This window comes from Acartia tonsa, chromosome 11 (genome assembly GCF_053477335.1).
Source record: "Acartia tonsa isolate MP-2025a chromosome 11, ASM5347733v1, whole genome shotgun sequence".
Taxonomy (NCBI): domain Eukaryota; kingdom Metazoa; phylum Arthropoda; class Copepoda; order Calanoida; family Acartiidae; genus Acartia; species Acartia tonsa.
Genome location: NC_137270.1, coordinates 36,780,176 through 36,793,273, shown reverse-complemented (window position 1 = coordinate 36,793,273; position 13,098 = coordinate 36,780,176). Strand labels below are relative to the sequence as shown.

The 13,098-nt window shown below is 31.9% G+C and overlaps 2 protein-coding genes across 9 annotated transcripts in view; both read right to left on the bottom strand.

Annotated features, from left to right (window-relative positions):
• Nucleotides 1-13,098, bottom strand: part of dsh (Segment polarity protein dishevelled) — a 37,708-nt gene that overhangs the window by 13,600 nt on the left and 11,010 nt on the right. For 3 of the 7 annotated variants that reach the window (XR_013883872.1, XM_080176562.1, XM_080176564.1), the window contains exons 2-5: nucleotides 1,104-1,148; nucleotides 852-943; nucleotides 467-575; nucleotides 146-226 (exon numbers count right to left, since the gene is read on the bottom strand). Coding sequence is in view for 4 of the 7 variants with exons in the window: in XM_080176562.1 (XP_080032688.1) it covers nucleotides 146-226; nucleotides 467-575; nucleotides 852-943; nucleotides 1,104-1,139 (318 nt within the window). In the remaining 3 variants the exon portion in view is untranslated. Of the gene's footprint in view, nucleotides 1-145; nucleotides 227-466; nucleotides 576-851; nucleotides 944-1,103; nucleotides 1,149-6,969; nucleotides 8,028-8,547; nucleotides 8,642-9,521; nucleotides 9,676-10,249; nucleotides 10,427-10,772; nucleotides 10,843-11,414; nucleotides 11,517-11,916; nucleotides 12,006-12,504; nucleotides 12,596-12,918; nucleotides 13,085-13,098 lie in introns of those variants that run through there. The other 4 variants (XR_013883870.1, XR_013883871.1, XM_080176560.1 and 1 more) reach the window with 2 other exon arrangements.
• On the bottom strand, nucleotides 1,146-6,895 carry LOC145331734 (leucine-rich repeat-containing protein 42-like). 2 transcript variants are annotated; one of them, XM_080176566.1, is made up of 12 exons: nucleotides 6,849-6,893; nucleotides 6,372-6,468; nucleotides 5,691-5,796; nucleotides 5,278-5,359; nucleotides 4,839-4,887; nucleotides 4,345-4,431; nucleotides 3,924-3,995; nucleotides 3,259-3,331; nucleotides 2,957-2,989; nucleotides 2,655-2,682; nucleotides 2,168-2,311; nucleotides 1,146-1,849 (listed from the first exon to the last, which is right to left on the bottom strand). In XM_080176566.1, exons 1-12 carry the CDS (start codon nucleotides 6,852-6,854, stop codon nucleotides 1,595-1,597), a joined length of 1,032 nt encoding a protein of 343 aa, XP_080032692.1. In that variant the 5' UTR covers nucleotides 6,855-6,893; the 3' UTR covers nucleotides 1,146-1,594. The 2 variants fall into 2 exon arrangements, with proteins under 2 accessions (XP_080032692.1, XP_080032693.1); XM_080176567.1 differs by lacking the exon at nucleotides 3,924-3,995 and having other exon boundaries at nucleotides 6,849-6,895.

The following is a 13,098-nucleotide window of genomic DNA, read 5'->3' as shown; positions in this document are numbered from 1 at the left end:
CTTTGGTTACTTGGAATCTTGATTTATTGAATCAAACTAGAAATGTCCTAACATTTCAACCAATGTTTATAATCCATTGTCTTATCCCTTATTCCATTAATATGGCTTGTAGAGTTGCTATGCTACAAATTTAAAAATGTACCACCTTTTCATTTTGTTTATTCTGTAAACAGTTGACTAAATATAACTTGAGTAGGCTTGCTTCTAATTTTCTTACAGAACTCGCCTAAGATTTACAACAAAATAGTATCAAACACTTTATTTAGGTCTAGATTACGTAATAATATTTATATATAGGTTTACATATTGTTTGTTGTTTAATAATTAATTAGTCTATAGTCTATTTAATAGGTGATTTAGTAATATTATATTGAAATGCAAGGAATAGATATTTTTTTAGATTTTTTGACATATAACATTGCTAATAAAGCAGATGAAGCTTCCCTATAAAACATAAACAATTTACCTTACAGGGATCTATTTTAGAGAAAATGTAGGTTTCAAAATGTTTCCAAATTTCTAGTAGGTTTGTCAAGTCATAGCTTGATATTGCTTGATTCAAGGAATCTATCACCCTAAAAGTATAAGCATTAGATTGTATTATTAATTCATTACTAATTCTTTGATTGAGCCAAATAAAAGCAACTGCAATGCCAAATTCAAAGCTGTAACATCCAAGCAATAATAGGTACTGTATATAGGTATAAGAAGCATGAAAATGCCCATACAAAACAGCTGCGTTACTACAATCAAGGATGTACATGGGATTGAGAGGAGGTGTATTTAACCCCCACCCCAAAAAAAAGAAAATAAAAAAAGCTTGGACGTCCTTGACCAAAAAATGACTTTACCTGTCTACCCTGTAAACCTTTTCTTTCTCGCTTCTCAACTCTTGCTCAAAATATTTTAATGTACTTGTAAATCCGCGAAAAGTTAGGTATTCCTAAAAAGCAAAGAAATTATTAACTATTAGGTACCAACTATAAAGTAATTTTAATTTGTACACAAAATAAAGTAACTGGTATTTAATGTTTCGAGTTTTGTAAATCCTTGCCCTCCCCCCCCCCCCCCCACTCATTTCTAAAACAATTTCAATGCTCTACCTTTACTAATTCGTCTACAAACTGGTATTCAGCCATTTTACATCTGAAAATATATATTTTTCAAGTCACAGCCATAAGTTAAAATAAATGAATATAGATTTACGTAAATTTTATGACAAAGGGAATATTGCCGTCAATTTTGCTTTCTAACATGGAACTCGTTTGTTGGTCAGTTCGTACGAGGGGAGGAGATGGAGTTGGAAGAGGGGAATCATTATTTTGCAAGTTTAACTTTATTGGAGAACATGAAAATCTAGTGTAAGATCCAAGTAATAATATATCCATTCAAATACCATATTGGTAATACACAGATAGTTAAAAAAGAATCCATATTAATCTCCACCTTGGTTACCACGGAAATTAAGGGGAGTGGGCGATTTTTCTCACCCCCCCCCCCCACATATAAAATAAAATTGTATTTTTATGCTAATTGCATTTTACAATAAAATCACAGCCTTCAAATTACAGACAAAATGATTTTTTAAAAATAATCATTTATATAAATCAAGAATACTATCATTTCCTCGATTTTCATTATTGTCCAATTTTAAGCGCTTGGAGTGTTTTGGACTTGCATCATCCTTGTTTTTGGTTGTACTTCCATGTAGAACAAAAAGTGGTCGCTTCTGGGCTATTCGCGGATTTATGTTTCTTGTGTTTGCTGTATTTCTATTATCCTGAAGTGTGGCTGGATTTCTAATTTGGCTGTCTTTTACTCGCTCAAACATGATCTTGTTTTTAGAGACCTTAACAAAATAAAGGAAGTTTAAATCCATAAGTAGCGAAGCAAGAAGAAATCATAGATGTACAAACTAACAAAGTGAATTATAGAGCAGATATTCAGATAATCAAATATACCCATATACTGACGGACAACAAAGAACACAAAACTATGGTACACTCATATAGGAATTATCTAGTCATACATCCATTAAATACCTATAATATTTAACTTCAATTAGTAAATCTATGCAAAATTGGAAAGGTAAGCTATCTACTTCGAGACTGTCAAGTAATTATGGTGTCAGAATGTCCTAGCTAACGTTTCACCATATTTTTTGTACCTTAAGCTTTAACTTATCATTACTGCGTTGAATATTGCTGGAATAGAATCCTGATTTTTCAACTGGTTCTCTTTCTCTCTTCTTCTTAGCTAGTCGTTGCATCCAGTGTAGGAAGAGTTTCGTTAGTAATGAACCATTTGTAACCTTGAATAAGGATAAATAGGTTTTTTTTACGTCAATCTAACATAGGATTCAGGTTGTCTGCTATAGATTGGATGGATATTAGGTTAGAGCTTTTGTTTGTCCGTAAAGATTTGATTTCGCTTAACATATAACCGAATAAGTTCTCCTTAATTAAAAAGTTTCAAATGTGTATGAACCCGGATGGCTTTAAACTATTTTCTTTTTAAATAGAAATTTGGGGTTTTATGAAATTCTCCTGCCCTGTCCTTCCCCCCATTAATATAATAGAGCCCTTTAATGTTAGGGGCACAGTCGCTGATGTATAATATGGTGCTAAATTTTTAATTGAATATTTAAAACAAACCTTTTGTATCGCCGGTCGCTGTGTCTTTCTGTTAATAGTTAAAATAAAGTTTTATTCAATCTTTAAAAAATATATTTTTCAATGATTTTATATTCTACTCCTGCAATTTTTAAAAAACCGGTGCTTGCTTACATGTGAATACTTGAGCACCACCCCCCCCCCCCTCTCCCTCAATAACTAAAAAACATAGACATTAATGTAAATAAAATAGGAAAACAACAACATACACAAATCTTAACGTTGACAGAGAGAAAACTAATATTAATATTTAATAGGTACCTATATAAAACTTTATTATTAACCTAAAGCTAAGAAAGTTATTGATACCACAATCACTGAAATATAAATAAAAGTAAAGAAATACAATCATATTAACAAGGTTTAAGTAAATGATAACATAATGTAATACTGAATAATTAAATATCAATAATCTTTTTGGTAATGGTATTTTTACGAAATAAAAAAATTAAATAAATAATGGTCCTAGTTATGAGCTTATGTCGTTGTGTCAAGAAGTAGTTGTTAGTATTTAAGTTGTTTGGGTTTGAGTCTGTATTTCATGTTCTACGAAAAATTCAATGATAATCATAGAAGAAGTAAATACCTGTAAAACAATAAATATTTAAGTTGGGTAAGGTGTCGCATGTTGTTTAAGCACTTTTCAGATATGTCTAATCCTAAAATTAATATATGTTCTAAAAAATTTGTACACTTTTTTTGCATCGGCAAGATTTTATAAAAATAATCTAACTTTAAAAACAAGCGTATATACCTAACAAGTACAAAATATAATTTCCTAAAAAGTGTGTTAATCACCCCCCCCCCCCCCCCCCACTATAGCCGTTTCTAAAGAAAACTTAACTTTAAAAAGCTAGTTTTATTGTGATTTTAAAAGTTACGATCTAAGAAAAGGAATTTAGAATAAGTTACAAGAATTACATTTTAACACTTGTATTTCAGTCAGTCAGCAATAAATGTTAATCTACAAGACACTACTTAGAATGTTAAAGTATGTTAGGATAATGGATTCATTATTACTTGGATCTTACACCAGATTATTATGTACTCTAATAAAGTGAAACTTGTAGCTAGATAGAATAACAATCCCACCCAACCACCCCCTTTACTAAATCCCCTAGTACTAGATGAACGAACAGACCAATAAAAGATATCCATGTTAGCAACCTAAATTGACATTTTTTCCCTTTAATAGTATCCACGTATATTTTTTAAACCTATCGATTGTTAGGATACAAAAGATGTTATCACCTGATATGTCTAAATAAGTAAGACAGGGCATTTTTCTTCCTCCAAAACATGGATATATTATCTTCTTTAGGCCTAGCATTAAAGATATGTTAATTATTCTTTCATTTTTTTTAACAAACCACGAAAAGCTGTCTATAATACGATTACGAAGCGATAAATAATTCTAGATCTAGTTAAGTCACTAAATCTAAGTTGCTCAACCCACAGCTTTTTCTCTTTCTTTCAGAAATAATTTTGAATGTAGGCAATTTTTTTGCACTACAAAAAAAAGTTTATTCCAATCTTTCCATTAAGATCTCTTGTGCTTTAACCATTACAGACAAACATTTAATTTGTATTTTACTGCATAACTCGTGTTTAAAGTTTCATCTTTTAAAATTGCGAGTTTATAATAATTTTTTTAAAGACAAATCAATGGTACCTTTATCAGTTAGACCCGTGGATTCCAGAATCAAAGTTTGTACAACAGGACATTCAGATAGCTGCGCTAATAAATCATGTTCATCATCTAAAAATATGCTTACATACTTTTCCGCCAATTAGAAATAATATTTTAAAGATAAAATATGAGTTGTTTTAGAAATACAAGAAACGCGATATTTTTTATTTATGGAAATTAAGGAAAAGTGATTTTTGTTCTGATAAAATAATAGATTTTTAGTATAGGTATATATATAACCAGACAACTTCCTGGATCCCCCTGTTAAGGACTTTTGCAGTATTAATATTTCCGACGCTATTCTGATTTTCAAAGACCCAATTGAAAGTCAGAGCAGGGTCCCTGGGAAGGGAACATACATTTATTTAACCCCATCCCTCTCTTTAATGATAAAATGTCACTTAATGGTAAGTAAAATTTAATCGAAATATGTTATGAATACTATTCAAAAGATAATGTTATAATATATTACCTACCTAATTGAATGTTTGTGAGGTCTATTTTAACAGTGTACTCCATTAGACCCTAATAAAATAAATTACTATTTCTTAAATCTTCAAGACTATAGGTATTAATATCATTAAGTAGGGAGTGGGGGGATTTTTCTCAAAAAAGTCTTAGAAGCATTAAGAAGCTTTCCTTAAAATTGTCCCTTAGGTCCAGTGGTAAATCATATCTAACAATTACAAAGATATACACATCCAGCTAGTTTACTATATACTAGCGGATACGCCCCCAGAGACATCCAAAAGAAGAACTTTTGGTGGTGAGCCTCCCCCGAAATATAGACCTTCTTTGGAACTATAAGAAGCTTCATAGCGATTAACGAGATACTTCGCTATACACGTTCAGACAGACATCTCTCACTTTTAAAACAGGATAAGAAGGATAATATCATTTATTAGAAATTTTTACCTGTAGAGAAACTTCATATTCATTAATGATGATAAGATTTGGAAATTTAATCTCCCGCCAAAATTCTGCCTCTCCATAAAGTCTTAAATTAAAAGTTGTTTCAAACTTTGATTTTAATAGGTATTGAGAAAATCCTTATGTCAGGAATATGCAAAGGATAATGAATGTTAAAATAATCTTTAATCTAAATCTAATTGAAATTTAAATATCTTTATCCTTTCCCTGCTTAAAATTAGTATGTTCTTTCTCAGGACCTTTGAAAAGCTACATTGCATGCAAAGGAGAGTCATATCGGTATAGCGACATCCTACGGTTCAAATAGACAGACAAACAGACATCCTCTTACTTTTATACAATGATAATGGTATAACAACAGCATTTAAATAACGACTATAAATTAATTTAATAGGTACCTAAGTATGTTAGAAGTAGTTTTATCATCCGTATCTAAGCATCCTTGCTTAATGGCTGATACAAATATTTTCTCTGCAAAATAATCCGGAAATCCAACAAGACTGTCTTAATGAGATTTAATTTTATGAATGGATGAAAAGTTAGCCAAAGTATTAAAGTAAACGAATAGAGGGGGGCAGGGGCAGTGACGACTTTCAATTGGGTCTTTGAATATTAGCCAATAGCGTCGGAAATATCAACTTAACACAGCCAAGGAGATACTTTAGAGCCAGCGTGTCGGAGCCTTTTAATTTTAATGCGGCTCCGTCTCCGCGGAGCCGTATCTGGAAATACGGCTCCAGCTCCGGCTTATTTTGCTGGAAATATCGCTTTGCAATTGCTTTGATAAGAATAAAAAGCTTCTCTGAATCTGTATAATTTTCTTTTTATTAAGCTTAGCATTTAGCTTCTGGTGGCTTCGCAAGCAGGGCAAAAATTTAAGAAACCTTAAAAAAATTCTTTGAAAAACCCCTCAGTCAGATTATTTCAACTGGTAAAGAACATAAAATTTCACAGTTTTCTCTGAAAATAAGGCGACATTTGTGGCTAGATAGCAAGTTCTTTACATTATTTATAAGTCATCATAGCTTTGATGGACCTTATCACCCTTGTTTTCTTTTAATTGTGTATATTTTTGTTACCTATATAATGAACATTTCTGGCACAAAAATCAATGCATAGCTCCAACAATGGTTTAGGTGATTTATTCACAATTTCACCATTATCTCTGATTTCTAAAGAAACAAAATATACCCTTCAAAATTTTAGGATTTTATCAAAATAACGTAAAAAATAGGTAGGTACCTACTCATTTTATATTGCTGACTTTTTACCCTTTAGCATTTAATTATACTTTCAATAGTTGTTTCTTTCTGAATCTATATACTCTAATAAATCTTTACAGCAAAATAGATAGATACAAACTTGATTAACATCCTATTACAAAGTAGTAAGATTTTATGTACGTAGCTTTAGATATTGATAACTACTTGACCTTTTCAATTTTAGGGAAGCTTCACATAGCTCATGTTAAGGTTTTATGCCATTTTCTACCAAGATGTATAACAGAAAGATAAGCTTTAAAGAACGATTTTATTATTATGGGTATAAGTTCCTAACGCCATCTTTTAATCTTCAATTAGTCATCATATTATATAAACTCCGAAATACATTTTTCAAGTCTGAAACAGGCATTTTAGGTATAAATTATGTGTTACGTTTTAAAAAATAAAAAAATTCAATATATGTGTTTATTGTAAACGTTTAATCAATAATTATAATAATAATCTTATGTAACAAAAAGAGTTTGGGATGACGATAACATCAATTTAAAAAATAATAACAACAAAAATTACAGAGTCACATTTAAGGTCATGATAATATAAAAATGTATAAAAATGCAAAACATACAATCATAGATTCTGCGATCAATATAGAAATTCTCGTGGTCTTTTCTTTCTTTATGAAGATAAAAATATTGCTTTGGTCGTATATTAAATAATTACAATTTCAAAACGGTGGTTTCAGTAGGCCATAGTGTATAATAATTTATTGCTATGTACTTTTACAATATTGAATAAGATACAGCTATTTGTTAGGTAATATTTTTAATACAATTTAAATATACATAGATTTTGCCCTAATGTTTGTATGACTTAATAATGGTTATTATAATAAATGTAAATCTTAATCTCAATGTTTTAAACACCTACACTGAAAATTGGCGATATTTTTACCCATAGCCATTCTTAAATAACTTGAAAAAATCTTTGAATCTTATTAATTTGTCTTTAAACTTTGAGAGAAAATTTAATGACAAATAAAATAAATTACTAAAACTTTGTTTTACATAGTCCTTGTAGTAGCAATTCTAATTTTAAAACTTATTTAGCCTTGATTTAATTTGTTATTCCATAAATAATGAGCCTAAGAAAAAAGAAAACTGGTTCTAAATCACAAATAGTAGATCAATACAGTCAATGCTTTAAGTATATTATTATAAAATCTTAGTAATAATGAAAATAGGATAAAATATGTATAATATTCTATTGTTAAGTTTTTGTCGGTTTAGAATCTCTTTTATAAATGTTTACTTGAAAATTCAGCTGTCTTGTTCTACTTTTTTGTTTTTCAGAATCTGTATCCTTATCTTTGTTTATAATAATAATATGTTGTGCCCTTCTCTTTCTTGTAATACAAGCAGCGCAGCTACTCTATGGTTAGTTTGTGTCTGTTTAAGTTCCTTGTTGGGCTGGCATAGGAAATAGTTTGTTGTGCGATTCTTGCCAACGTTCATTCTGAAAATAAAATTGTTAATATTTATATCTAAAACGCATGGATCTAAAGGGATAAGACAATGGCTAATAAATTGATGTTCATTGTAAGTACATTCCTATTGTTGAGACACCATATTAGCCCTTATTTGGATTACAATTAGTGGTTGAAACGTTTGAATACTTACTCATCTTAATGAACCAACCAATCAAAATTCAATAAAAATCTAACGAATAAGAAAATGTTATCATTAAACTTTGGGGACTAGTGTGATAAACACCAATAAGTCCCTCCTTCTAAGTCTAAAAAATTTCCAAGAACTGATACATAAAGAAAAAAAAATTATTGTGTAAATGATTTGTTTTTATTGGTGGACTTTAACTACTTGAAAATGGATTTATCATAATTTGGATCTTAAACAAGATTATCTGTTCTCTAATAAAGTGAAACTTGTAGCTGGCTTAAATAACGATCCCCCCAACCATCCCCTTTGACCCATCCCATCTTCTCATAATTGGATGAACGACCTGAACATTCATTTACCTGAACTATACTTTCTCCATCAGATTCTGAGCCTGATCCACTGGCTGCCAGCTGTAGATGGGAGCCGGCTCCGCCACTGCTGGAACTCTGGGACCTAAAATATGGAGAGAAAAAATGTAAGTAGGTTTTTTTTTTTTTGGGGGGGGGGGGATTGAAAACATTTAGATCAAAGGAACTTAAACAATAAAAATAGATCAATCTATCTATTACACCTATAGTTATACAGAGGAGAATCAATCCGATCACATAATTGCTTTTAAAGTGTAAGTATGTTGGTTTGGTATGATAGATCAAGATTTTTTCATTTTACTTATGTAATAAATAAGATATCAAAAACAGTGAAATTTCTTCATCATTATTTAAGAAATTCTAATCTCCAAAAGTTTCTTAGCTTATGTTAAAGTAGGTAAAATAACATCATCTGCTAATAATTCGGTGGATTCGGTCTAATTGACTATCTAGGTCAATAAATTAATTCTTTAAATATGACTCCAAAACAGTATATATAATTTTTCAATACAGTCTCTTAATTAGCCAGATATTGACATATCATCCTTAAGTAGGTGCGATTCTTTGAAGAATTAATTTGCCAAACCAAGGGGAAAAGCCTTACGCTTATGATAGTAATATAGAACACAAGCATAAGGTTTTCTCCGTGACTTGAAGCAAACAAAAAAATTAGGCACGCAAAAGGTTTCATATTCTAAAAAAATTAAACCAATGCAGAGTGGCTAAATGTTGGATTTTCTGCGGCTGCGGAATGTTGACTGAATAGTTGATTTACTAGTGGCTATGGTAGGCGGTGAATTGTTGGCTTTCAGGTGGCTGCAGGCGGGCCGAAAGCAAGTTGTTAGCTTTCTGGCGGCTGCAAATTCGATAAACCATAATTTGAAGGTTTACTGCAGCAGCAACTTATGAAAAAACATTAGGTAGTCGATCCTTAAATAAAGTTAAGAGAAGAATATAAAACCTACCTCGGTCCTGGGAAGCTAGTTTGATACCCTGATACGACAAGACCTGCGGCCCCGCTACCTGTCCCACTACCCCCTCCCTGGCTGGAGTTGCCACCCTCAGAATAGTTGAATGCCATGTAAGTTGAGGGTGGTGGGGCTGGGTTATAGATTGGTCCTGGAAAAAAGGCAGTATATTTTTTGCATACGTTGTTAAATAGTATGTACTAAATTTTGTTTAAAAAAACATAGTACCTATTAAGTATTGTTTCAAATGCAAAGAACAAGATTATACAAAAGGGGGGGGGCGAAAGTGACACTTTTTGAAACCAAAACTAAAAGTCAAAGGAACTCAACTAAAAAAAGAGTTACAGGTCTGACATTTTGCATGGCAGTTGCTTTATAGGGGTACAATATGGAACTGTGAAAAAACGGCGGCGCAACCGCCGAAAACCGCCGAGAAAAGGCAAAAAAAAATTCGGTTGCGCCGCCGTTTCTTCACAGTTCCATATTTTACCCCTATAAAGCAACTGCCATGCAAAATCTCAGACCTGTAACTCTTTTTTTAGTTGAGTTCCTTTGTTGACTTTTAGTTTTGGCTACAAAAAGTGTCACTTTCGCCCCCCCCCTTTGTATATAATAATGAGATTAATCTATCATTTTGACTGTCAGATAAGTTTTTGGGGCAGTCTTTTTATTTAGTTATACTTTGTGTATAATAAATCATCCGGTCGAATCAAATAATATATTACCTAAGCTACCGCCAACTCCAGGAGTAGAATGATGATACGGTGGCACATTTCCACCAGATGTTGGCGGATGCCAGCCGCTGTTAGCTGGCGGTAACGGGGGAGGATTTGGCGGCAGAGGACCTAAGGTTTCTCGTGGGTTGGGGAGTAAAGTCGGTGGAATTATAGAACCTCCGTGACCTTTTTGCATAAAATATTAAGTCAAATGGTACAGTTAGGTAGTTTAAAAAGCTGATTTTTAACCTTTTCTGATAAAATAGTAAATATATTTTATACCTATATAAATCAAGCATCTACTGATATATTGCATTCAAATTGTGAATATTCTTTTCCGGTATAGCTTAAAACCGATTAATAATCGCAGGATTAAAACCAATTCTCAGGCATAAAATTCATAATATTAATACCATTTTTGTTCCTCGGGGCTAATAAAACTGGTTCAAATTTTATAATTTTTCATATTCATATCCGGGGAAAGCTATCTATAATACGATGCTATAAATATCTATTGTCTAATATTGCATGCCTGTATTAATATGATGACCGCTACCATATTCTCTACTTGTGTCTGGATCAGAAGTATTACTCTCAGAATCCTAAATAATATATTTGCTACAATGATTGGTTTAACAGTCTGGACATTCTTAGATTGAACCTAAACAATTCAATTTTTAAGACCCTGAATGGGAGAGAGTGTTTTAAATAATATGTATTGTTTGCCAAGGGGGCTTAAATCCAAAGGAGCGTCGACATTACTTTTAGCTAACGCCAGAGCTATATGACCTTTGGCGAAGTAACAATGTTCTGCAATTATGAGACCTTAATGATCTTGGTCTTAACTATTCAAAAGGATAAAAGAATAAGTGGATAATCATATTGTACAAGGGAAATATTTGTCGTTAATTTAGGTTGCTATGCTAATAATAAATATAGTCCTCAGATATTGGTCAAAACGTTCCTCCATGGTCAGGGGAGGAAGTTATAAGGAGGATGGGGGATATGATATCGTTAAACTAGCCAGCTGGGAGAAACATTTTATCAGACAATAAGAGCATCTATCACAATATCCACTTATTCTATATTACTCATTCAATTCAGTCTATCCATTATTATTTGATATTACCAAAAAAAATCTGCAATAATGTATTGCAGTGACATTTCTAAATACCTTGAGATTACAGTTGGCCAATGCAGCAGCTATGTCCCCAAATGTATAGTAGCATTGCTCAGAGAAACTTGACTTATTCACCGTGTGCTTGATAAAACCAGCCTAAAAATTGTAGTAAAATTGAGTTTTCTTAATGCAAATTTATTACCTACCTACTGAATTTATTCTTTTTCTCTTATATTTAAGATTGTTGATTATTTATGAATACCATATAACAGTATATAAGAGTAAACATTATTCCAGTATGGCTTCGAAATCGATTAATATCTAATAGATTAGAAAAATCATGTATGGCATCGTATTACAGACAATTTTCCACAAATATTAAAAAACAAATCATAAAAGTAATACAACTTTTGTTGAACCGAGCCTTCGCTACCTTGGGCCAATAAAACTGGAATTAATCTTGGGTTTTAACATTTTCTATTCGTGGAATGCTGTCTATAAAAAGATTCTTAACCAATTTGTTTTTATAAGTAACAATGTGAAATAAAAAGCATACCTTTAACATTTGCATAGCATACTTCTTGGCTTCCCTTCTATCAGAAAATCCTTGTACTTTACCAAATAACCAATCAACTATTTCGGAGCCTAAAAATAAAAGAAATTATTCTAAGATGAAATCAAAACCATTCAAAATGTTTATAAACCACTATTAGCAAAGTCCTGTGTGAAAAACAACAGAAGAAACAAAATATCTTTATTTGCCCTTCGTCAAATACCTATTTTATATTTTCGTCTCATTTTATCATATATTATTTTGCACATAAAGAAAATGTAATGATATCCTGCAAGTTCTACTACTGAAAAAAATACCGCTAGTAATTATGTAATCTTACCCGGGAAGGGAGGGGACATGGGCTGTTTATTTCACTAGTCACCAAAGTTTTATAATAACGTTTTCTTATTCTTTGTCTAAACAATTTTTGAGACTTTAATTGTATTTTCATTAATTGAGTGTGCAAACATTTTAACCACTAATTGCAATTTATAGAAGGAGTAATTTTGTGTATCATCATTGTGGATGTATTGTACAATGTTCATCAATTTATCGACCATTGTCTGATCCCTTTAGATCCCTGTATCTTACCTATGAAAGCCTGATGAATAGTAATCTTTAACCAATTTCTATCCCTGACATCTAAACCAGAATCGTGTCGCTGCATAGAACTTGTAATTGCCTATAAAAAAAATATCATTAATATTTAATATTAATGTCAATAAGTTAAGAAAACATAGCATTAACTAATATTTTGAATTAATAACGCAGCTACTCGGTAACTAGGTATTTTTAAACTGCTATATTAGGTTGATATCTGGATTTTTTTCTGTTTCGAGTATCTGAAGCTGACAATAGATCTATAAGTTCTAGAATAAACCCATTCCTTGCCAAGATTACTAAAGTGTGTGCAACCCCCTTATATGATCTTGTTATTGCAATGCTATCTTTAAACTTAATTATCCTTGTCTGATAAAAATTATAAATTGGGTTACTGTAACTTACCTTCATACCACTCTGTACAGTGAGGGGGCTGCCGGGCCGGTTAGCTCCCCCGGCGTGAAAATTTTCCTGGACCGTGCTGGCCAGGCTGGGACTAGAACTGGTCAATGTGGTCACACTGGGCGCCCGCCCCCCAACTCCCGGATAGCCGGCCCCAGGTGGATAACCACTGAAATAAATATA